The sequence below is a fragment of the Penicillium digitatum genome, chromosome 2 (assembly GCF_016767815.1).
Source record: "Penicillium digitatum chromosome 2, complete sequence".
Taxonomy (NCBI): Eukaryota; Fungi; Ascomycota; class Eurotiomycetes; order Eurotiales; family Aspergillaceae; genus Penicillium; species Penicillium digitatum.
In genome coordinates, this window is record NC_089385.1 from 1,365,100 (window position 1) to 1,387,130 (window position 22,031).

General features: G+C 50.6%; 10 protein-coding genes and 1 non-coding gene across 11 annotated transcripts; 5 read left to right on the forward strand and 6 right to left on the reverse strand.

The window, feature by feature from the left end:
* Positions 1-46: 46 nt before the first annotated feature.
* Pdw03_tRNA92 lies at positions 47-119 on the reverse strand. The gene has a single exon. It is a non-coding gene; the product is annotated as a tRNA-Lys (tRNA).
* A 382-nt stretch (positions 120-501) lies between these two features.
* Positions 502-1,896, forward strand: Pdw03_6553 (Zinc metallopeptidase, putative; the record flags this gene model as incomplete). The annotated part of the gene is made up of 3 exons (XM_014679888.2): positions 502-504; positions 572-578; positions 635-1,896. The coding sequence occupies 3 exons, from the start codon at positions 502-504 to the stop codon at positions 1,894-1,896; spliced, it is 1,272 nt and encodes a 423-aa protein (XP_014535374.2).
* A 188-nt stretch (positions 1,897-2,084) lies between these two features.
* Positions 2,085-3,104, forward strand: Pdw03_6554 (Zinc alcohol dehydrogenase, putative; the record flags this gene model as incomplete). Its single annotated transcript, XM_014679887.1, has 1 exon — positions 2,085-3,104. One exon carries the CDS (start codon positions 2,085-2,087, stop codon positions 3,102-3,104), a length of 1,020 nt encoding a protein of 339 aa, XP_014535373.1.
* A 250-nt stretch (positions 3,105-3,354) lies between these two features.
* On the forward strand, positions 3,355-4,588 carry Pdw03_6555 (uncharacterized protein; the record flags this gene model as incomplete). Its single annotated transcript, XM_014679886.2, has 2 exons — positions 3,355-4,388; positions 4,555-4,588. 2 exons carry the CDS (start codon positions 3,355-3,357, stop codon positions 4,586-4,588), a joined length of 1,068 nt encoding a protein of 355 aa, XP_014535372.2.
* A 449-nt stretch (positions 4,589-5,037) lies between these two features.
* Pdw03_6556 (uncharacterized protein) lies at positions 5,038-7,233 on the reverse strand (the record flags this gene model as incomplete). The annotated part of the gene is made up of 1 exon (XM_014679885.1): positions 5,038-7,233. The coding sequence occupies one exon, from the start codon at positions 7,231-7,233 to the stop codon at positions 5,038-5,040; it is 2,196 nt and encodes a 731-aa protein (XP_014535371.1).
* A 511-nt stretch (positions 7,234-7,744) lies between these two features.
* Pdw03_6557 (uncharacterized protein) lies at positions 7,745-8,051 on the reverse strand (the record flags this gene model as incomplete). Its single annotated transcript, XM_066101385.1, has 2 exons — positions 7,745-7,899; positions 7,946-8,051. The coding sequence occupies 2 exons, from the start codon at positions 8,049-8,051 to the stop codon at positions 7,745-7,747; spliced, it is 261 nt and encodes an 86-aa protein (XP_065956468.1).
* Positions 8,052-8,361: 310 nt separating this feature from the next.
* Pdw03_6558 (NSF attachment protein) lies at positions 8,362-9,538 on the forward strand (the record flags this gene model as incomplete). The annotated part of the gene is made up of 5 exons (XM_066101386.1): positions 8,362-8,394; positions 8,486-8,609; positions 8,687-8,993; positions 9,069-9,243; positions 9,299-9,538. The coding sequence occupies 5 exons, from the start codon at positions 8,362-8,364 to the stop codon at positions 9,536-9,538; spliced, it is 879 nt and encodes a 292-aa protein (XP_065956469.1).
* A 426-nt stretch (positions 9,539-9,964) lies between these two features.
* On the reverse strand, positions 9,965-12,429 carry Pdw03_6559 (Pre-rRNA processing protein Tsr1, putative; the record flags this gene model as incomplete). The annotated part of the gene is made up of 2 exons (XM_014679882.1): positions 9,965-12,273; positions 12,327-12,429. The coding sequence occupies 2 exons, from the start codon at positions 12,427-12,429 to the stop codon at positions 9,965-9,967; spliced, it is 2,412 nt and encodes an 803-aa protein (XP_014535368.1).
* A 313-nt stretch (positions 12,430-12,742) lies between these two features.
* On the forward strand, positions 12,743-14,395 carry Pdw03_6560 (Small nucleolar ribonucleoprotein complex subunit, putative; the record flags this gene model as incomplete). Its single annotated transcript, XM_014679881.1, has 2 exons — positions 12,743-13,372; positions 13,430-14,395. 2 exons carry the CDS (start codon positions 12,743-12,745, stop codon positions 14,393-14,395), a joined length of 1,596 nt encoding a protein of 531 aa, XP_014535367.1.
* A 334-nt stretch (positions 14,396-14,729) lies between these two features.
* Positions 14,730-15,810, reverse strand: Pdw03_6561 (Urease accessory protein UreG, putative; the record flags this gene model as incomplete). The annotated part of the gene is made up of 3 exons (XM_014679880.1): positions 14,730-15,270; positions 15,395-15,493; positions 15,635-15,810. 3 exons carry the CDS (start codon positions 15,808-15,810, stop codon positions 14,730-14,732), a joined length of 816 nt encoding a protein of 271 aa, XP_014535366.1.
* A 1,051-nt stretch (positions 15,811-16,861) lies between these two features.
* On the reverse strand, positions 16,862-19,812 carry Pdw03_6562 (PtaB protein, putative; the record flags this gene model as incomplete). Its single annotated transcript, XM_066101387.1, has 5 exons — positions 16,862-16,924; positions 17,015-17,484; positions 17,545-17,980; positions 18,039-19,348; positions 19,509-19,812. 5 exons carry the CDS (start codon positions 19,810-19,812, stop codon positions 16,862-16,864), a joined length of 2,583 nt encoding a protein of 860 aa, XP_065956470.1.
* Between the last annotated feature and the right edge of the window lie 2,219 nt (positions 19,813-22,031).

Below are 22,031 nucleotides of genomic sequence, written 5' to 3' on the forward strand. Positions count from 1 at the left end.
TGAGGAAAAAAAAAAAGAAATCTCAGGTTTTTGGTTTTGTAGGAATAGCCGAACGCGGGGGTCGAACCCGCAGCCTTAAGATTAAGAGTCTTACGCTCTACCGATTGAGCTAGCCCGGCTGGGCTGTTGAAGAGACTCTGGAAAAGTGAATATATATACAAAAGAAATTGTGAAGGTATCGATGGTGAAAACATAGCCAATTAAGACGCCAATTGTCGAGATGTTTTCTGTTTTACGTTTCATTGAACATACAAAAACAACATCAATTGCTAGCGGTGTGCTCAAGGTTAAGGCTACTTCTATGGCAGAGTAGTACTCCCTAGTTGAGATCTAATATTGACCATCTGCCCTCCACCAAAGATAGGGACAGAAACCGGGATGACCGGTAATTGACGAGCAGGTATGGGAGATCCAATTGCGGGGAAGTGATTCTAGATTGTTGACGAAGTGGGTTGGTCGCCTATCAACGAAGCCAGTGGTCCAATTTGCTCGGATATATAAATGGTGAGTGCTTGTCATCTACTTTTTCGATCTACCCACTCTGTACATTGATATGACTTCCAACATGCAGGTGAAAGGTACGATTAGTTAGACTTTACCCGTTTAACAGCATAGATACTCATTATATACACAGAAGACAAGAACAATGACCTGGCCGACGTCATCAATCACTACCGACCAGACTTAAAGCCCTTCGAAGATGTTTATCGCCACCTACACACCAATCCCGAATTATCAGGCCAAGAAGAGCAAACTGCCAAAATAGCCTCCGACCACCTCAAAACCAGCGGCTTCGAAGTCCACACTAAAATCGGCGGCCATGGCGTGGCAGGTGTCCTCCGAAACGGAACGGGCCCAACGCTCCTCCTACGGGCGGACATGGACGCATTACCCGTAGAAGAACAAACCGGCCTACCATACGCAAGCACCCGACACGTCAAAGACAAAACCGGAGCCGATAGGCCCGTAATGCATGCCTGCGGACACGACTCCCACGTTGCAACGCTCATGGCCGCCGCGACGCTCCTGCAGTGCGCACGCGACCACTGGTCCGGAACCTTGATCTGTATCTTTCAGCCCGCCGAGGAAAACCTCGATGGTGCACAGGCAATGCTGGATGACGGGCTATACGATAAGATCCCGAAGCCGGAGCTTGTGCTTGCGCAGCATGTAATGCGGGCGCGCGCGGGAACAATCAATCTCCGTGCTGGCCCGCTGCTGACTGCCGCCGATGCCTTCGATGTGCGCATCTTTGGTCGTGGGGGTCATGGGTCTGCGCCGCATACGACTATCGATCCGATTGTCATTGGTGCGGCGATCGTCATGCGCTTGCAGACTATCGTGTCGCGAGAGGTCACGCCGGGCAAGTTGGCTGTTGTTACCTGTGGCAGTATTCATGCTGGGCAGTCACCGAATATCATCCCGGCGTATCTGGATCTACAGTTGAATGTGCGGACGTACGATGCGGAGGTGCGGAAGCGTGTGCATGCTTCTATCCGTCGCATCGTCGAGGGTGAATGTCTGGCTGCTGGGGCCGAGAAGAAGCCGGAAATTAAGCTTACTTCCTCGACGCCATCGACGATTAATGATGGGAAGACGATTGATGCCCTCCGTGAGACTTTCCAGCCGTACTTTGGTGATCGGCTGGTTGAAATGGAGCCCCCGTCTGCTAGTGAGGACTTTTCTTTACTGGCCACCGCTGTGGGTGCGCCATATGTTATGTGGATGTTTGGTGGAACTGATCCTCAGACTTGGGATGATGCGGTTGCTAAGGGGACTGTTGATGAACTGCCGAGTAACCACTCGCCGTTCTATGCGCCTGTTATCCAGCCAACATTGCGTACCGGTGTGGACGCTCTGGCACTCGGGGCTTTGACTTTCTTGAAGACAGGATGAGTACTGAGAATAGACAGTATCGTTCTGAACAAATCCATTCAATAATTTAAGACATCATGTCACCCGCTCGAAGCTAGCTAACATGTAAAGTGAGACATGGCGAAGTGCGGGTGAGGTCATCAACTTCCCTCCATTCAAAGTGGCAACACCACAACATCACATCAAAACAACATCTATCCAACCCACAAATGGCATCTGCCCAACCCACAGAAATGAAAGCCTGGCTCTACTCCAGCACAACCAACGGCCTAGAAAAGAATCTCAATTTCGACGCGTCGGCACGCGCGCCACCAGCCGTCCACGGCAACAATGTCCTAGTCCAAGTCCTCTCAGCCTCGCTGAATCCCGCCGACTACAAAGTTCCCGAGATGGGCCTAGTAGCCCGAAAACTCGTCATCGGCACACCCGCCTCACCGGGAATGGACTTCTGTGGACGCGTAGTTGTCACCGGCGACGACGCGACCGAGTTTCTACCCGGCCAGCTCGTGCACGGATGCCTCAGCAAGCCCGGTCAATTCGGCTCTTTGGGTGAGTACCTCGTGACGTCTGCAAATCTGCTTGCGCCTGTGCCGGAAGGTGTGGAGGTTGATCATGCGGCGTGTATCGGTATTGCCGGACAGACGGCGTACCAGTCGCTGGCTGGATATGTCAGTGCAGGCGATAAAGTGTTTATTAACGGAGGTTCTGGGGGGTGTGGAATATTTGCGATTCAAATTGCTAAGGAGATGGGGTGTCATGTTACGACGACTTGTTCGACGAAGAATGTGGAGTTTTGTCGTGGGCTGGGTGCTGATGAGGTCATTGATTACACCACTGAGGAAGATTTGGTTGCTACGCTGCGTCGTCGTGCGGTTGTCTTTGATCATATTGTTGATCATATTGGATACCCTGCGCCGATGTATCGTGAGTCGCATCACTTCTTGGCGGCCGGGAAGACGTTTGTGCAGGTTGGTGCGTCGAGCGTGGGCACTTTTGTTGATAGGCTGGTCTGGCCGAGTTTCTTGGGCGGTGGACAGAGGAAGTATGTTATCTTCTTCTTCAAGAATACTCGTGAGGATCTTGTGAAGATCGGCGAATGGGTGCAGAAGGGGGCTGTCAAGATCCGGCTGGATACTGCCTATGAGCTTGAGGATGCTGTAAAGGCATTCGAGAAGCTCCGCTCTGTCCGGGCTAGAGGAAAGATTATTGTACATGTGGCCAAGCCATGAGTTGAGATCAAATGCAAATGTTGCCAGCAGTCAGTCGAAGGGGGTGATCTTAGGGTTTGACGATACAACCTCTCCGCGCCGAATCGGGAAATCATCACATCTGAGAAAGGCATAGTAGCAAGCTTCGACGTAAACTTGACGACTTCTCTGACTATACGAGGGAAATGAAATAGTCAGTTCCCATTTCCCTCATATTCATCGCCAACACTTTACAATTATCAACAAGTTCAACAGCCTCGCATTGTTCAACATGCAATTTCCATCGTTCCCATTTTTGGGCAAATTTGCTCTGCTTCCCATAGAAATCCGCCTGATGATATGGGGGCACCTCTTCTCATCCCTCCGCATAGAACCACTCAAGGATGGTCGACATAAAGAAAACCCCCTATCCATTCTTTGTACCAGTCACTACCTCTACGATGAGATATCATCCCATCTATTCAGCAACTCCGCCCAGCACATCTTGCTGAACCCAGTATATAACGAAGAGGAGTGGATGGCCATCCAATTGAAATCCAGAACAGTGGACTTCGAGTGGACACTCAGAAACAGAGAGGACGCCGAAAGACATTTCCACAACTTCCCGCATTCAAAAACGATGATGAAAGTGCACATCAATTCCCCAGATCCAACAGATCCAGGCCAAGTAGTGTTACTGTGGCAGAAATCCAACGCGCTTGTCGATCTGCTGATTTCTCTGGCGCAGCCGATCATATATCTGACCACAACTGGTCCCTGGCGTTCGGAAGACGCACCAACTCACTGGCGCAACACAAACCACTTTTACGACATGGGTGGTCTACGGGAGACAATCAGGTCCAGCAAGTACCGTCCCGACTACGACATCGCTATGTTGCCCTTTATTCGTCTGGAACTTTGGATCGAAGATCCCGCAACAAATATTCCCGCGATATCACACGAGGAGTTTGTCTCTCTATACCGGCGTCTTATGTCTTTATTCGATCAAACCGGCATTGAGATCAGATTAGGGAGACTTCTCTCCGTTTCCCAAGACACTGCCGTCCCTCAAATTGAAAACGCAATCATCGATACCAATTTGTTCTTGGAAACCAGCCTGGACGAACTACCGGGCGAAACAGCCAGTTTCCTTCGCCGTGAACGATTCAAGAACTGGTTCGAAGATGGCACAAGCTGGGAATCGCCATATGAGACACAGCTCCGAGACCAGTTAAACATCTGTCCCTGGGTTATCGTGAACTCGGATCCCTGGCTCTATCGATCGAATCGGAGATACATTGTTCTCATTATGCTACACCATGCCATGTATGCGCTGAGATCAAATTTGTATGATGGACTTGGTGTTTATGACAATGCCACCATGTATACGAGGTGGGACTCAAGGCTGTGGTCGGAATTATTTCCACACGGGGTTCCACCGCTCAGCATTGTTAAAAACTGGCTTTCAAGGTTCTGGTCTGACAAGTGCCAGTTTCGAAAATTTCATGCCTATATGGATTGGCTAGGTCGGAAAAGGGCGGGGGAAACTGGAGTTGAGGAACGCAGATGCTCACTTATACACCGTTTGACTTTGTGGGGCCATTAAAGGGCTTCCAGGGTTGGAGACATTAGTGAATATCCAAGATGATGATGGCATTTGGGTTGTCGTTTGGTTCAGCTTGGATTGGTCAGTCATGGTTGGTGCACTGGAGCAATTTCATAGCGACCAGCCTGACGGAATGAAGTGAAATATGGGTTGGTAGGAATATGGGTCATGTCTACTGTGTCATGGAAGCTAGCTAAGGGTACTAAGAGGCTGTTTTTTTCACTGCGAATTGTTTAGGCCTAAACTTAGGACAAAACATCAAAGGCTCAATCTATTCTTACTGCATTGATTGACCAGCGGCAATTGTTTTTGCCTTGTGTTAAATATGGCATGTTTGAGATAGTTGCCCGAAAACCCTCAAGTCCTCATTTAAAGGGCAGCGTGCTTCGAGGGATCTTCCTTCAAAGGCGCTGAGTAATCGTCGTCATCCAAATCAAGCATTTCAATCCGGTGGGTTGTCATATTCTCCTGAGTCTGCGTTTCGACTTTCTTCTGCAACCGGGCATCTTCCCTAAAGCCATCCTGGCTGTTCAGGGTATCACGGGCAGCAGATGATTCCCGATCTTCCACACCAGCCTCGCGCTCGTTCTCCAGCCGCTCCTTCTCCTGTCGCTTGTCCTCGTTGGCAAGAGCAGCTTCTTCGCGTTCGATCTCATTGGGATCAAGGTCCTGAAGCCCAATAAGGGCAAGGATTTTGCCAAGAAGAAATTGGTACCGCAAATGACCGCTGATCATTTCGCTTACGTCGAGATTTTCAACGCCTGGAACACCCTCGACTGGCTGCAATCCGGCGACACCGAGCTGCAGGCTACTCGTTCGGTAGAGGAAAGCAAGTACGGAGTCATTCTCAGAGAACACGTTCACAACACGTCCGCTTACGACACTGCGGATCTTTTGCCAGTCCTGCGTGTCTGAAGGGGTGGGTGAGCCCATCATAATGACCGACTCGACCAACCCGTAAGCGTCTCTCTTTTCCAAACTTTGTAGACAGGAGAAAATCAGCCGAGATCCCAGAGAATAGCCCATCAAGGTGACGGGTCGTTCTCCCTGGGCTTTGTTGATCAGCGCATCCGCGAGAACCTCACCCGCTTTGTCGGCGCGGGCTTTGGCCACGCTGAACGGGTTGTCAACGACGCTAGCCAGTTTCAAGAGACCTAGAGGAAGCATCACCGCGCTCATGATGGTGTGGAAGATGGTACGAGCCAAGACCTCACGTCCGGCAACGGACCATGCTGCGCTAGTCACAAGAGCCGAGATCGCATTGCCCAAGTTCATCAAAGGCTCCATCTCCCAACGAAGACCGAACACTTCAGAGTCAGCACCAATCACCCGCCAAGGGATCACGAAGTTCGACTCCTCCTTGACCCAACCGGTGACACCAATGGTAACTCGTAAACGATGATCTTGCTCAGCAGACTTCTTCTCCGAAGAGTCCTTACCTGTAGATTCCTTATCTTTCCCGTTCCGGCGGCGTTCTCCTCGGATCGGTATGAATGCAAAATCGTCCACCTCACGTGCGTACTTTTCCATCATGCGACCAGTCATACGCCCGCCATAGGCGCCGAACAGACCACCGACAACAACGCTACTTCCAGCCAAAGTACCCAGAAGCCCAGCAGCAGCGGTGGCGCCAAGGCCCAATCCACCCATGACAGTTCCCAGACCTGCCGCTACCAACGGAGCTGCGAGTCCGCCAGTGAGGCCAATTAAGGCGGCTCCAGCCACGGATGCAATGCCAATTTTCCATTTCCTCATATCGTCTTTTTTCTTCGGTTGCTCTTTAGCATCTTGGTCTGCCGAGAGTGCCAAAGCTGTTTGCAGCAATCCGCGGGCGACACTGACTTCGTCTTGATTGAGCACGTTGATATCTATGTTCAGACTGGATGTGACATTCAACATCAAGACCCTTGAGTAAGCACTGTAATGCTCTAAGCTGAGCATTAAAAGGAGAAGCGAGTGAAGAATAAGTAGTCTTGTTGCTTTAGGAAGTTCAGCCAATGACGTTTTCATGGGGTGGTATATTTCTTGTAACTTGGCCAATCTATCTTTATCCTCGTCCAATGGAAGATCATCAGACTTGGCAGCGTTCTGCAGCTCTCCTTGGCCTTCATTCCCTCCCTCATCGTCATTATCTTTATTGACGACCGCGCCAACACGCAAAAGAACGGAATCTCTCCAGTCATCGAAAGTAGAAAGGACAATGCCTTTCTCCGGAGGGCTTAAAGGCTTGGAATTAGAGCCCTGCCGTGGACTTCCGTTGTTTCCCGAGGCCTCCTTGCCTGGTGGTCTTTGGGGCAAAGATGGCGTGTCTTCATCATTGCCTGTCTCCGGAGATGGACGCGGACTGGAGCGATTGGGAGAGTCAACCTTAGAGTTTGTGGGCTCATAAAGTTCCAAGATCCGAAGCCGCATTGACTCAGCTACCTCAGCAACGAGGACGGTTAAGTCAGCACGCTGCGATCGGTCCAAGATCGATGATAGATCTTGACCGCGATCGCTTTCCGAAGCATTGGATTGCTTAGAGTCAAAGAATCCCCCATGTTTTTCTTTGAAATTTTTAAACATTGGCGCCGAATAGAGCTGGGAAAAGAGAGAGCTAGTAACTTTTGAAGGAGAAAACGGGCAAAGTCGATGTTGGGCGATGCTGTCATGGCCCCCGGTAGTCACGGGTATCGGGGCCGCTTACTCCACCAAATATTAGCCTGAGGCAGAAACTCTTGAGCATACTAGTGTCCCTCTGCCTTGCTTTATGCGGAATGTCCGTGCCTCTTGCATATTTCAACGCTGTTGGAAATTGAGAGAATAACTCAATTGCTGATTTCAACAACAAAATATTTCCCCTTTGTCCTTGTCGCGGACCGAAGCGCATTCCCATCCCAAGCCGTTCCATCCGGACGATCGTTCTTTTCCCCTGGAACACGCTGGATTTTTCCCCGTCTTCCGGACACCCTCTCCATAGCCAGAGCCCCCCTGAGCCTTTCGATTCCAATTGTTTCCTCTTCTATCGCAGCAGGACTTTCGTCGTGAATTCTAGCCAGCGGTGCGACACCGGTAGTATCAACAAGTTGGATCTCCTTCACAAAATGAATTTGAGACTCGAGTGTATCGAGCATGGACTGCTCTTCTTCCTGATTGGCAGGCTGGGGAAGAGCCGAGATGCGTAGCAGATGATGGAGTTGTTTCGGCGTGATTGATGGCGGTGATTTTGAGGCCGGGTTCGGAAGCAGCGACCTGACAGACCAGTTAGGTGCACCAAGTATCAAATCGATATCCGTACAGTCAGATTTTTCGGAAGAGTAGAAACGAGAGAAGGTCGTGTTGAGTCGGAGCGGACCTGGGCGCAGCGACTTGGATAGTCGAGCAGCAGTGCGAAAAGAGGCCATTGTAAAGCCGATGGGAACGACCTTTTTGATTTTTGATTATTTGTTTTTGCAGGTAAAATAAATCATAGTATAGTCGAGTGAAATAGAAGCAGAGTCTAGTCTGAACAATCATTTGTAGAAACAACCAAAGTCACAGATCAACGGGAAGCTTAAGCGGATAACCAAAAACTAAGTGACACCGCCTCCACGGGCCTGCCGATCGATGCTCTCTCTCATCGATAGCAACCCCGTTTGGCCACAACACTCCAACCCCACATCGAATATCTACGGACTACTGTTATCGTGGGAAACTCAGATACAGATACTCAAAATGACTCAAGATCCCCGTGTCCTGCTCCAAAAAGTATGCATGCTTTCCCCGACATTTTCTTTTTGCATAGGCAATGACGATGGTCCGCATAGCTAACCAGACCCCGCTTCTTGCGATGAAACAGGCCGACAAAGCGCTGTCCAGTGCTTCTGGCGGCTTCAGTTGGTTTGGAGGAAGAGCAGAGAAGTATGAAAGTGCTGCAGATCTGTATACTCAGGCTGCAAATGCGTTCCGGGTACAGAAAATGAGTGAGATACCCCGCAGCCTCGCCAGTCCGTTGCCGCGTCGTGGTCAAATCCAATGACTGATTTGTGTTTTCAAAAAGACAAGGAGGCCGGTCAGGCCTTTGAGAAAGCTGCCTCCATCCAAACTCAGAGCCTTAATGAACCTGACGACGCCGCCAATAACCTCCAGGAAGCATTCAAGGTCTACCGCAAGACGGACCCCGAGGATGCTGCTCGCGTGCTTTCCAGTGCCATCCAGCACTACGTACTACGAGGAAACCTGCGCCGCGCAGCAACGCAACAGCAATTCTTGGCTGAGCTGTATGAGGTGGAGCTTGGAGATATGAAGAAGGCATTGGAAGCGTACGAGAAGGCTGCTGAGTGGTTCGAGGGTGATAACGCTGAAGCGTATGTATCCCATGATCTGTGTGATATCTGTCGATTCCAGAGAAACGACTTGGCTAACATAGAATTCATATGCAGCCTAGCAAACAAGCATTACCTCAAGGTGGCGGACTTGGCCGCTTTGGAAAGTGACTACTACAAAGCCATCACCAACTACGAACGTATCGGCCGAAGCTCTATTAACAACCATTTGATGAAGTGGTCCGTGAAGGATTATCTCCTAAAGGCAGGCATCTGCCACCTCGCCACAAAAGTATGTTATTAGATTCTTCTTATACAAAGCACAATGTTAATTACAAATTTCCCAGGATCTTGTTGAGACTAACCGTGCTTTGGAATCATACCGAGAACTTGATCCATCCTTTGGTTCGACAAGGGAGCACCAGCTACTCGTGGACCTGACCCAGGCTGTTGAGGGTGGTGACCAGGAAAGCTTTGCTGATAAGCTCTTCCAGTTTGACCAGCTCAGCAAGCTGGACAAGTGGAAGACAACCCTCCTTCTGCGGATCAAGAATAACATCGAGGAAGCTGAGGAGGACTTCTCGTAAATGATGATTGATTTCTTCAGTGATTCCCCGCGTGTGATGTCTAAAGAATTTTGACTCTTGAGCTTTTGGCTGCTTGCTTCGTTTGTTCATCTTGAACTTCTTGTGGTCTGGAAATGAAAACAGATCTATGCTACTATCCATTGGTTCTAATACTGCGTCTAATCTTCCTAGTGAAATCCTGCACCGTTTGCCAAAAGACATCAAATCCTTGAATCTTTGACTCTGATCATTCTGATCTTACTGTTAAATACGGGATGCAAGTGCAGAAGATTCGTAATTCATCATTTTAAGATGCCTCAGGTCTATATGTACTTTTTGGGTGCATCATGCTCCCGTCAGAATCAGCATAGCTGCCCTCATCATGTAATCAGTTCAGTCAAATGGTATCATATCATCCACCTCCTCAGTGCTACTGACATCAACATCTTACGCAGAGATCGCGTCCAAAGCCTTGGCCTTGCGAGGGAAGACGCGCTTGTACAAACTGACACCCACGGAGTCTTGAGGGTTGATCTTGGCATCGAAGGTGGCCTTGAAGTATCCGTGTGTACCCAGGCTTTCCTTGAAGTATCCACTGCGACCACGGCGGGTCCACAACTGGAGGGCCTTGAACCATTGGATATCCTCGGCGTTGAAGAACATGTACCGGATGGTAACAACCTTCTTGTGGATCTTGTAGGGGTGACCAGTGAGGATGGCACGTTTGGCAACCACGCGCTTCTGATCGGGTGCGACAACAGTACCGGTACCGATCAGCTCGAGTTGGTCCAGGGCAATGGGCTCATCCTTGGCATCGGCGGCCTCCATCTCGTCGTCACCGTCCTCCTGCTCAGCTTGCTTCTGTTTGAATACAAGGATAGGAACCGAGCCCCAGGTCATGGGTCCAATCCAGGATGCGATGGCACTGCGACCAGGGTGCAAGAATCGGTCGTATTTGTGAACGTTGTTCGGCGTGTTATCAGCCGAGGAGAAGATAGGGTTGACGACCATACGGCGGGCACCGCACTGAACGACGAGCTGCTCCTTAGCCCTGAGAGGCCTCTCTACGCTGGAGTTGAGAGTCATGCTAACGTTGACCACAGTCTGCTTATACTCGTGGCGGAGCAGAGAGAAGAGCGAAATGGGCTTGGTGTTGCGCAGGGTAGAAGGAACTGCGCGAAGGTGGATATCCACGCGGGTACCAGGGTTAACACCACCAGCCAAAGCCTCTCGAATGATGCGGTTCTTGGAACCCTTGAAATCAGCAAACTGCAGCAGTCGGCACCAATCCTCAGGCTCGTAGGGACGATCCTCGGATGTTTCCCAGTGGCTGAGCTTGAGGTTCTTCAATCCACGGTATCGGGCCAAACGTTCTCTGGCAAGGGCGTTGGGGTGCAATTCAATCTCATCGGGGAACTCCAGGTCCTCTTCGGCCGCAGTCTTGCGGCTGGCACGGTAGTCGGCCAGTTCCTGGGCCTCGTCCTCTGGGGAAGGATCGAGGAACATCTCCGATTGCGGGTATTCAGTACCACCGCCCTCAGTCATGGCATCCTGGTGGTCTGGGAATACGCCATCCTCGGGTGCTCCAGTAGTGTCCAACTCCATGGGTTCATCCTCATCCTCCATATCAGATCCGGAGTCTGATACGTCTTCGAGATACCAGGCAGACTGGTAATTTGAGGTACCCTTGGGCAACTTCTTGGGTACCGGGGGAATGTGCGAGTCGTCATCAGAGAAGTAATGATAGTCATCCAGCAGAACACCCTTCTTCTCTGTCTCAGCCATGGAAACCATGTCGTCATCCACCATTTCAATTTCTTCGGGTGCAATAGCAGCCATTTCATCCTGGTCCTCGGTAGGAGTCTCCAGGATTTGTTTGGTCTCATTTGCGTCAACGGCCATTGCATCATCCCGTTTGGGCTTTGTGGTTGTTAGCGGCGCAGCTATGATCGAATCAATCTGGAAATCGCCCCATCCAGGGAGATGAACGATCCGGTCTGCCTTCAGACCCCTTCCACGAACGACTCCGGTGATGACGACGTCGTCAACCACTTCCAAATTGGACTCTGGCCACTGAACATTCTCGACAAACATCCAGCTGCGATCGTCACGCCAGCGGATGCCCTTGGGAGTAGCGGTACAAATAGATCGGATCGCGTTGGAAGATTCCTGTCTCGAGTCGAGAGACATGACTTTCTCAATAGAGGGGAAGAAATGGTTAATAAAAGACTTCAACGAAGAAGCCACCTGAGGGCGCTTCTTAGGGGGGCCAATCTTGTCGAGACCTTGCACAACAGTCAACACATTTGAGATACCCTGGCCTTGAATCGAGCGCAACAGCATCTCGCCCTCTTCATCAACCTCGACTTCAGATGACATGACCAAGATGACAAAGTCGGCCATACGGCACACATCCAAAGCGCTCATCAAGTCATACTTGGCAGGAACGTACTGCACGCTCTGGCGGAATCGGTCAATGCGCACACGGCTAGGTCCATCGAGCGGCACATCAGTCAACACATCGACACTCTCGTTGATAGAAGCAATAGCAGCAGCGGTATCAACATCGGCGGACAGCGGCACGATTGCGACATGACGTGGAGCACCATTCTGGCCAGCAAAAATACTAGTCGCTTGGGATCTTTCCTGATGCTTCAATGCCTGCCTTTGGCGGGCGGTGTTACGGCGATCGAGTTTCGTCTTGAGCTGTTGGTGGGGTGTTTTACGACCGCCCCGCTCATCACCTTCGATTTTGCCTAAATTGGCATAAGCGTTAAATTCCTTCTTCATCATGCTTTGAGAACCATACCTTTGGCCTGGTCCTTTAGGGCGCTCTTGGAGGCATGTTTGCTCTTGTAGGGCTTGTGGGAAACCTTGGTGGTGGAGCGGTGGTGGTGCACGGCAGGCGCCATATTGGCATTCGAGCCTTTGAATCGGAATGGGAGGGAGTCCAGATTGAAGCAAGTCAGAGGTAACCCGACAAATATCCAGCCAAAGCGATTTACAACTGGCAAGTACTCAGAAAAAAAAACCAGAGTGCCTCTGCCGAAAAAAAAAAGCCAACGATAAGAAATCAAATTTCGCCAGTGGAGGATAAGCGAGCGGTGAGCGCAAATCTTGGCGAATTTTTGGGCAAATCACTTTTTTTTCTTGAAGCTACGCTCCTCGACCGCCTTCATATCTTCCTGGGTTCTTTCGAAAACGAACTCAAGCAATTGCCAGAAAATGGTTGACTCAGCCTCCAACATGGCTGTCGCCAAGGGCGACCACGAAGCGAAGATGAGACTCGCAGCAGCCGAGCAAACCTACGGACGAGGCAAAGGTGTCAATGCGAAGAATGCGCGGGACAAGAAGCTGCGCACAAATCTTAAGAGACAGGAATTCAAGCATAAGGAGGCGATTCTTCAAGCCAAGGATGCAGAGATCTTGCTTGAGCATACAGAAGGATTCCTGGAACCCGAAGGTGAACTCGAGCGGACCTACAAAGTTCGCCAAGATGAGATTCGGGACAGCGTCGGAATCGAGACAGCAAAGAAGGGATTCGAATTGAAGCTTCCCGATATGGGCCCCTACCGCATGGACTACTCTCGGAACGGACGTGACCTGCTGTTGGCGGGACGGAAGGGACATGTTGCGACGATGGATTGGCGCGAGGGCAAATTGGGCTGCGAGTTACAGTTGAATGAGACTGTGCGGGATGCCCGCTGGCTGCACAACAATCAGTTCTTTGCCGTGGCGCAGAAGAAGCACACTTATATCTACGATCACCAGGGAACTGAGATTCACTGTCTGAGCAAGCACCTGGAACCGCTCTTCCTGGAATTTCTGCCATATCATTTCCTTCTTGCAAGCGCTGTGAGTATCCTTGATTCTTTAATCACCTCGGTATCCAACTAATCCGCCTTTCTGCAGCAAATGAGCGGCCACCTTAAGTACACCGATACCTCAACCGGCCAGACCGTCGCTGAGCTACCTACACGGTTGGGTAAACCCACTGCTCTCGCACAGAACCCATGGAATGCCATCCTCCATGTGGGACACCAGAATGGAGCCGTGACCCTTTGGTCGCCAAACTCTCAAACCCCTCTGGTAAAGGCACTCGTGCACCAGGGACCTGTCCGGTCACTGGCAATGGACCGCACAGGCCATTACATGGTCTCCACAGGCCAAGACCAAAAGATGAATGTGTGGGATATCCGCATGTACCGCGAGGTGCATTCATACTCATGCTACCAGCCTGGTGCATCCGTGTCTATCAGTGACCGCGGCCTGACCGCAGTCGGCTGGGGCACTCAAATGAGCGTATGGCGTGGTCTTTTCGACGCCGCGCAAGCCGACCAAGGCAAAGTGCAAAGCCCATATATGGCGTGGGGTGGAGACGGACAGCGCATCGAGAACGTGCGCTGGTGTCCATACGAAGATATTCTTGGCGTAGGACACGACCAAGGATTCGCCAGTGTCATTGTTCCCGGCGCTGGTGAGCCCAACTTCGACTCACTGGAAGCCAACCCTTACGAGAACGTTCGACAGCGCCAAGAGCACGAGGTTCACTCGCTGCTCACCAAGTTGCAGCCGGATATGATCTCGCTCGACCCCAACATTATCGGAAAGCTTGATACCATCAACGACCAGAAGTATCAGGAGCAGCGCAACCCGGATCACAAGCCCGAGGATCACATGGAGAAGATCAAGAATCGCGGTCGTGGTCGTAACAGTGCCCTGCGCAAGTATCTCCGCAAGAAGGGTGGAAAGAACGTCATCGACGAGAAGCGTGTCAAGGCCGAGACGTTGCGCAAGGAGTATGCTGCTCGCACGAAGGAAAAGCTCAAGCAGGAACGTCTGGATCTGGGGCCGGCTCTGTCCCGGTTCGCCAAATGAGATCACAGATAGTGATTCTTGCTTGTGTGACATCTTGTGGAGCAGTAGAGGATCAACCCCCCTCTGCCCAAAACCACCCAGATACCCAGCCCACACGCGGCTTCTGTGACATATTGGAGATTTGGCGACAGCTGCATTCCAGGCGTTCTCGGGGAAATAAGTTTTGTATTCGGAGGGCAAAAGCAGTTAAACGTGTGTACCATTTATTTTCAACACAATGAATATATAGAACTTCATATCCTAACCTTCCAATCCCACTTCGTACTCCCTTTCCTAAGCTATCCGAAAGATCTAGAGTGGTTCAATCTACACCTACTTAGTCTAACAGAGACATCTACTCATCAACACTCCCAGACCCCCTGACAGCCCCATCCTTCCACCTTTGCAAACTAACATCATAAGCTCCACTCCCCTTCCATGCACTGATAATCAAATTGACAATGTGATCCATCCCCTTCCCATGCTTAACAACCGCAAACACAGTCGGTCCCCCCTCCCTCATCTTCGCCGCATCCCTCTCCATAACAGCAAGATCCGCCCCAACAGCCTCAGCAAGATCAATCTTGTTCACCACAAGCAGATCCGATCCGGTGATTCCAGGTCCACCCTTACGAGGTACCTTATCACCGCCCGCAACGTCAATCACGTAGATGATGAAATCCGCCAGCTCGCGCGAGTAGTTCGCAGCAAGGTTGTCGCCCCCGGACTCGATTAGTAGTAAATCGGTCGTGAACTGCTTCTGTAGCTTCTGTAGCGCGAGGAGGTTTGCGCTGATGTCCTCGCGCACGGCGGCGTGTGGGCAGCCGCCTGTTTCGATGGCGCGGATGCGGGATGGGGCCAGGGCTTTGTGGCGGGTTAGGAATTCGGCGTCTTCTCTGTTTGGGGATGGTGGTTAGTGTTGAGATTGGAGATGTTGATGCGATATAGTGGGTAGGTATGAGTCCTGTAGCTTGTTTTGGGTGTGGGGTTAGTAGGTGGGGTTGGGGTATCTTCTCTCACCTTGTGAAGATATCGTTTGTCACTGCGGCGATATTATACTCGTCTCGAAGGGCTTGAGAAAGCGCTAGCATCAGAGCTGTCTTGCCGGATCCTACGGGTCTGTACGGATCCGAGTTTCGTATGTTAGTCACTGGCTATCTATCTAGAGGTGGTGATTTGAGGGGATATCATGTGCATTGGCACGAGGCGGGTGAAGTAGAAGTTGATGGTGGCTTATTAAGTGGGGAGGTCTATACGTACCCACCGATACCAATCGTAAAGGCACGATCCCTCCAGTCTCGGCCTTCGATCAAGGGCATCTCGCGGTTGACGTAGGAGCCTGGACCATCGAGGATATCATGTGCGTGGCCGTGGCCGTTGAAGGGGTCATCGTGGGTGTGGTCAATACCGGCGTCGTGAGAGTGAGAGTGTGACATCGTTAAGCTTCCAAGGCTGGATGATGTGAGTACTAAATTAGAGGAGGGTTGGAGAAAGGTACAGATGAGGGGCAGTTCTGTCCCTCCAAGACTGGTGTGGGGAACTGATATGACAACAAGTGCCGAGCTTTGATGGTATCAATTCACCGTAGCCAGAGTTCGCCCAGTTCGCCGCTTAGTTTTGATGGGATTTTTTGGAAAAAATTTGACAGTTGGGGATTTATGGTTGTTACATACAAATGCCCTTCCTGTAGTGATGCAGTGAAACAAGTCCAACAAGAGACATTTCATCGTGATAAGCACGCTGCGTGTGTAGCCACAACCACTAAACTTGAACAGACCTCCAAGTATTAAAACTACGATGCATCATGATGGAAGGCATGTATTTATGGATTCGTCAAAGTAGCGGCAAAAAGAGGATGAGCCCCGAGGGGGACGAGATGCCAAGCCAAATGGAACAAAGAACACCCCTATGCACGCAGACGTAGTCCCCAAATAGACGTAAGAGCCGGACGCCATATCATTCGCCAAACACGGATATCAATAGTTATGTCTGTTCAGAAGAAATGATGAACAGACTGCCAAGGAAACAACGAGAAGTGGGCAAAAGCCTAGACACAGAGCAATCCAAAAGTCGTGAAAATCCCAGACATGGATGGCAAAAGTATCAAAATGAAAACCGAACAGGGAAAGAGATAGAAAACATGCAAGGTCAGGTGTTGATCCCAAACCCACCAAGGAAACGCTGAAAGGAAGATAGAGTACATTAGGTTGGAGTTGAGCAGGATCGATGAGGCCTAACGCCACTTCCAAGGAAGATGGGAGGGGGCCTCAAGCACTGATTAAATCCCGTCGATTGTGAATTGAGTCGTCATGTGCCCAAAAGCAAGATAGATCTTTCATTGGGATGAAAGAACTATATGAGGAGTAAACAAACAAGAGCGGGCGCGACATGCCACGCCCAGGTATCCAGTCGTACGCCAGTTCCGCACTGCTTGAAACGGCAAGGAAAAATAAAAGCAAGGGAAAGAAAACCAATATCCAAACACGATTAGACGGCGGCGCCCTTTTGTCGCTTCGGCACCCGAGGGCTAGCCTTTACTTTCGCTGAGCCCTGTTGTGGAGCGCCGTTAGCTTCGACTCCACCACCGTCCTCGGATTCCATTTTGACGGTGCTTGCCCGGCGACGTTTGTTGCCACCTACATTTGGACTATTGTTCACGCCGGCTGGGGACGGCTGCATTGGTGGTTGCATTCCAGGGGGACCGGCAAGGTTGCTTTGGGCTGGGCTCGCGTGTGCTGAACCAGTCAGATGAGGCGAGCCTTGCTGCCCGGGGAGACCAAGATGGGCCATGGCAGGCGAGGCAAACTGGGACGGAGCGCCCATGCTATGTCCCCGGACATTTTGCATGGGCTGCATGCCTGGGTTCATGCCGGGGTGCATAGCTGGATTCATGCCCGGACTCATGCCAGGGTGCATGGCTGGATTCATGCCCGGATTCATGGCTGAGTTCATAGCGGGGTTCATACCTGGACTCATGCCCGGACTCATACCCTGATTCATGCCTGGGTTTATGCCGGGATTCATACCCGGATTCATACCCGGATTCATGCCTTGATTCATACCTGGGTTCATGGCCGGATTCATGCCTTGGTTCATGCCTTGGTTCATACCTGGATTCATGGCCGGATTCATGGCCGGATTCATGCCTTGGTTCATGCCTTGGTTCATACCTGGATTCATGCCTGGGTTCATACCCTGATTCATGGACATGGGAGTTGGCACAAAGCCTGGATTGGGGGTTTGCGACTGGAGGGTGTTGACGAGATTCCGCAAAGCGTCAGGAGGTGATAGCTGCGGGTTGGCTTGCGAAAATTGGAACAACATTTGCATGGCGGAAATAGTTTCAGCGACTTCCATGAATCCCATGACTGGAGTAGGCACGCCATTGGCAGTCACGTTGGAGTCTGGCACTAGCGATGGTGCTTGCTTAGGCTGGATACGTTTTGAGTTCTTTGAGACCTTGGGACTTTGTTTTTGGGAATCTGCCTCGATGGCCAGCAACAAAGACCGCGGAATAAACTCATTGTGGCTGACGACATTCACATCGAGCATCTCAAGCTTGTTGTGCATATCGAAATGCGCCCGCAACGTGCCGTTAGTGAAAAGCTAAAGAGGCAGACATTAGCAAGCTGAACAGAAAGGAACCATGCGATAGGAGACATACCTGGCACTCATTCTTGAACCAATAAATGAATGAACATTTTGGGGCTTCCACGTAATGCCCTCCATTGTGAGATTCCCGCTCGCGAGCGCCTTCAACCACCATCTGAATTTGACTAATCCCGCTAGTGAACTGGGTCAAGTAATAACGTGCCAGCGCAGGTGTCCCAATTTCAAATTGTTTAGATCCGATTGTGTTATTCCAAACGCCCTGTCGCAACACACCTACAGGGGAGTAGAAACGGTCGACGAACGATTGCCAATATAGAAGATCTTGGGTTTCATTGCGGGATTGGAAGTTTCCCAGATGCTCCGCGTAGGCATGGATGGTCAAAATTGCGTTATTCTTCCTTTGCTGGTGCTGTTGTTGCTGCATCAAAAGAGCATTCTGGTGTTGTTGTGCTTTCAACTGAACCTCCTGGGTTGTCATCTGCTGATTCTGAGGACCCGGTTGCTGGCCCTGGGAACTCTGTGGAGGCTGAGGCTGCGGACCAGGTTGCCCGTGATGACCCGGTTGTTGAGACTGCGGCAGTTGTTGCGATGGAGGATTAGGAGTTGCTTGGCCTTGAGGCGGACCCTGCGACTGCGGAGGTTGAGTGGATGGCGGCTGAGAGGTCTGAGAGGGTTGTGGTGTGCCCCCTCCTGGCCCGCCATGCTGCGACTGTGGAGTGGCACTCTGTTCGTGCATGTTCGGGGGCTGTGCTGACGTACGCTGCGGAGTATGCTGGCCTGATTGTCCATTATTTGCCTGTTGCTGAGCATGTTGTTGAGCCTGTTGAGCCTGTTGAGCCTGCTGAGCCTGCTGAGCCTGCTGAGCCTGCTGAGCCTGTTGAGCCTGTTGAGCCTGTTGAGCCTGTTGAGCCTGCTGAGCCTGCTGAGCCTGCTGAGCCTGTTGAGCCTGTTGAGCCTGTTGAGCCTGCTGAGCCTGCTGAGCCTGTTGAGCCTGTTGAGCCTGCTGAGCCTGCTGAGCCTGTTGAGCCTGCTGAGCCTGCTGCTGAGCCTGCTGGATAGCGAAAAATTGCTGCTGCTGCTGAAGACTTGGCGGTTGGCCATATGGAATTTGCTGCTGAATGTGCATCATATTGACGGGTCGCATTCCAGGGTTCGCTTGCATTGCAGCCATTTGAGCAGCATTGAGCCCTTGTGTACCGTTTGGCATTGATACAGAGAGACCCTGTTGCTGCTGATGCTGCTGCTGCTGCTGATGTTGTTGGTGTTGGAGTTGACTACTCAATCGTTGCCGCATTAGTTGTTGCTGTTGTTGCTGTTGTTGCTGTTGCTGGTGTTGGTGTATTAGATGGGGATTGTTTGCGACTATGAATTTGTCAGGATGTAAGCATGCCATCAAGAACGACTGAAAGAGACGCGGGTGTAGCGGGGGTAAGAAGTCACCGCAGACAATGCCGATCGTGTGTCCCGTAACATCACACCTCGTACACCATTGTGATAAGCAACTAGAAGGTTTAATACTGACAGTTTTGTTGGAATTGGGATGTCTGAAGCATATGCGCCTGCGCGGGATTCAGGTGGGAGAGGGCATGAGCATTTGGGCCAGGGCCACCAGGACCAGCTGTCCCAGCGCCCGGAGCCATGCCGCCCATCATCGGGCCCGCTTGGCTGACTTGAGGTCCTCCCGGGGCAGCCACACCAGGGTGCATTTGCTGTACCATTCCAGAGCCGGGGTGTCCATTTGGATGTTGCGCGGCCATAGGGTGACCGGGGGGAAACCCATGTTGCGGCATGCCTTGGTGGGCAGGAAACGGCTGCGTCATCATCATTGCTGAGCGACGATGTCACCACAAATGGGGGACCTCAAAGTAATAGCTCGCGATGGCGAAATGCAGTGGGCGAAACGTGGCGTGGAGCGCGACTGAAGTGGGAAGACAACAGGCCGCTTTTAGCGTTCGGGGATGGGCCAAGACGTTGCGAGCGACTTGGACCGGTATTCAGCAGACGCGAGGTGCTGAAAGATCGATCGGGGGGCCTCCTGGCCAAGTCACTCACCCGCGAAATGAGGGGGGTTTTTTTTTCCTTTCTGAGAGAAATGGGTGGTCAGTGGGGAGTGATAAGAGAAGATGTCGGGGATGAAGGTTAAAAGTGACGGGGCTAGGGGAGAGAAGCGTGGAGGGGCTGGGCTCTCCAATCAGTCTGAAAATCCCAAAGAGGCATAACTCACGAGTAGTTTTACTAAGGGATCTGAATATTAGGGGGCTATTGTATTGCGAACACCCAAGTCAGGAATTAAGGATGATCGCCCGGTGGGAGTGAGAGAACTGGGGACGGAGAATCCGGGTCCGTAGGTGGAGGATCTAACCGAGTCGACAACGCGATTAATCCAAGAGAGACCAGGATAGAGAGAAGAAAAAAAAAGGACTACAATGAAGCCGGGAAATTTTATAGAACTTAAAGTATAAGCCCCATCTTAAAGCATTCTTTTTTTTCCCTTTTGGAGGCTTTTTTCCCCTTCTCTTCTCTCTCCTCAGCACCCATTCACACGCTATTCCTAATTGGGAGGTCACGTGTGATTTTCGCGGCTTTTTCTTCACAACTTTTTTTTTTCTCCTTCGTTTTCTTCTTTGTCTCTCATCTCTTCTATGCTACATGACTGGGAAGACTCTTCTTAAGAGTCACTCCTTCTTCACACCGGCTGCAGATTGTCATCTCTGAGGCCTACTAATACTGTGAATTACTTTTGGTTCTGTGGTTCTCTGTTCCTCAGGTTTCCGGAGCTCTCTTGATTCTGATTGCACCTGACTCCTGAGGATAGCATGACCCAATGCCAACAGTAGATGCATCTTACGATGCTTCAATTTCGCCACTAACCTGATAGGTCAGGTGCAAGCACCTTGCGCTTAATGTGATGCGCTTAATGTGATGCGCTTAATGTGAGTTTATATCCTTTCTGATCATTTCAACTCTGCATTTGCATTTCCTATCCGTTCAAGGATGACAAAACACTTTACTTCTTTACCTTCCAAATCGACAATGCGGAGACACTTCGGACCTTCCTTCCCGGTCGGTCTGCTACTTGCCAGTATATCTTGTCTGAGAACTTCTACATTGCAATGCATCTTTACCATGTTTGGTTTGATCAATTTACTGACATTGTTCTCAGTCTAGTTACGAACATGAACCACGATGCTATGGAAGGATATCGCTCGTTGTAATAGCGAATTGATCAAGTGACGAAAAATTTTCGGATGTAAACTCACAGACCTGTTCTGAATGCGCAAAACCGTGTAGAGATTTCCGTTGCCTTCCTTCTGATGATCAATTCGCTATTACACCTGTGTGTTGTCTGGATGTATATAGTTGTGGGAAAACTTCAGAAAAATTTTCTTTTTTTTAAAAAAAAAATTGAAACACGTAACTCTTGTAGTTCCCGGTGCTTAGCTGTGCCTACCTCACGGTTGATGAACCTCTTCTAGTGTTATCTCTAGGCTACATACAATCCGGTCAAGGTGCCTTTTGTGTTTAATCATAGCTGCCAAACCTAGCCAAATGCCTTCTCTTATAGGTGAATATGTCACTCCGTGCTCGCCAGTGAGTACACAGCGTAAGTGTCTTTCATCAGGCCCTTGAAAGTTCAATTCCGGAGGAATTACGGAGCATGTGGAGCACCGATCGGGTACAGACTGCAACGGACACATATCTAACACATACCAAACCGCTTACTTGTTGTATCTTTGGTCCTGGGAGCCCGCAATTAAAATCAGAAGGAAGGTAGAGTTGTTGTACTGAAGATCACCAAATCACGCCTGCCATCCTAAGCCTGCACAGAGTATACCAGAGAACAGTGCAACATAACGTAGAAGTTAAACAAGTGAAGATTTAGAAAACATGCCATACGCTTCATTTAAGACAGGTGAGGATTAAAGCTGTTTCGGACGTTTCCACTTAGCAAAGTCAACCAAGATCTTGGTCTGTGGAAAGTTTTCCCCCAGCTCCCTGTCTTTCTCCTGGGCATTAGGCCTTAATGCTAGAGAATTGTAAGATT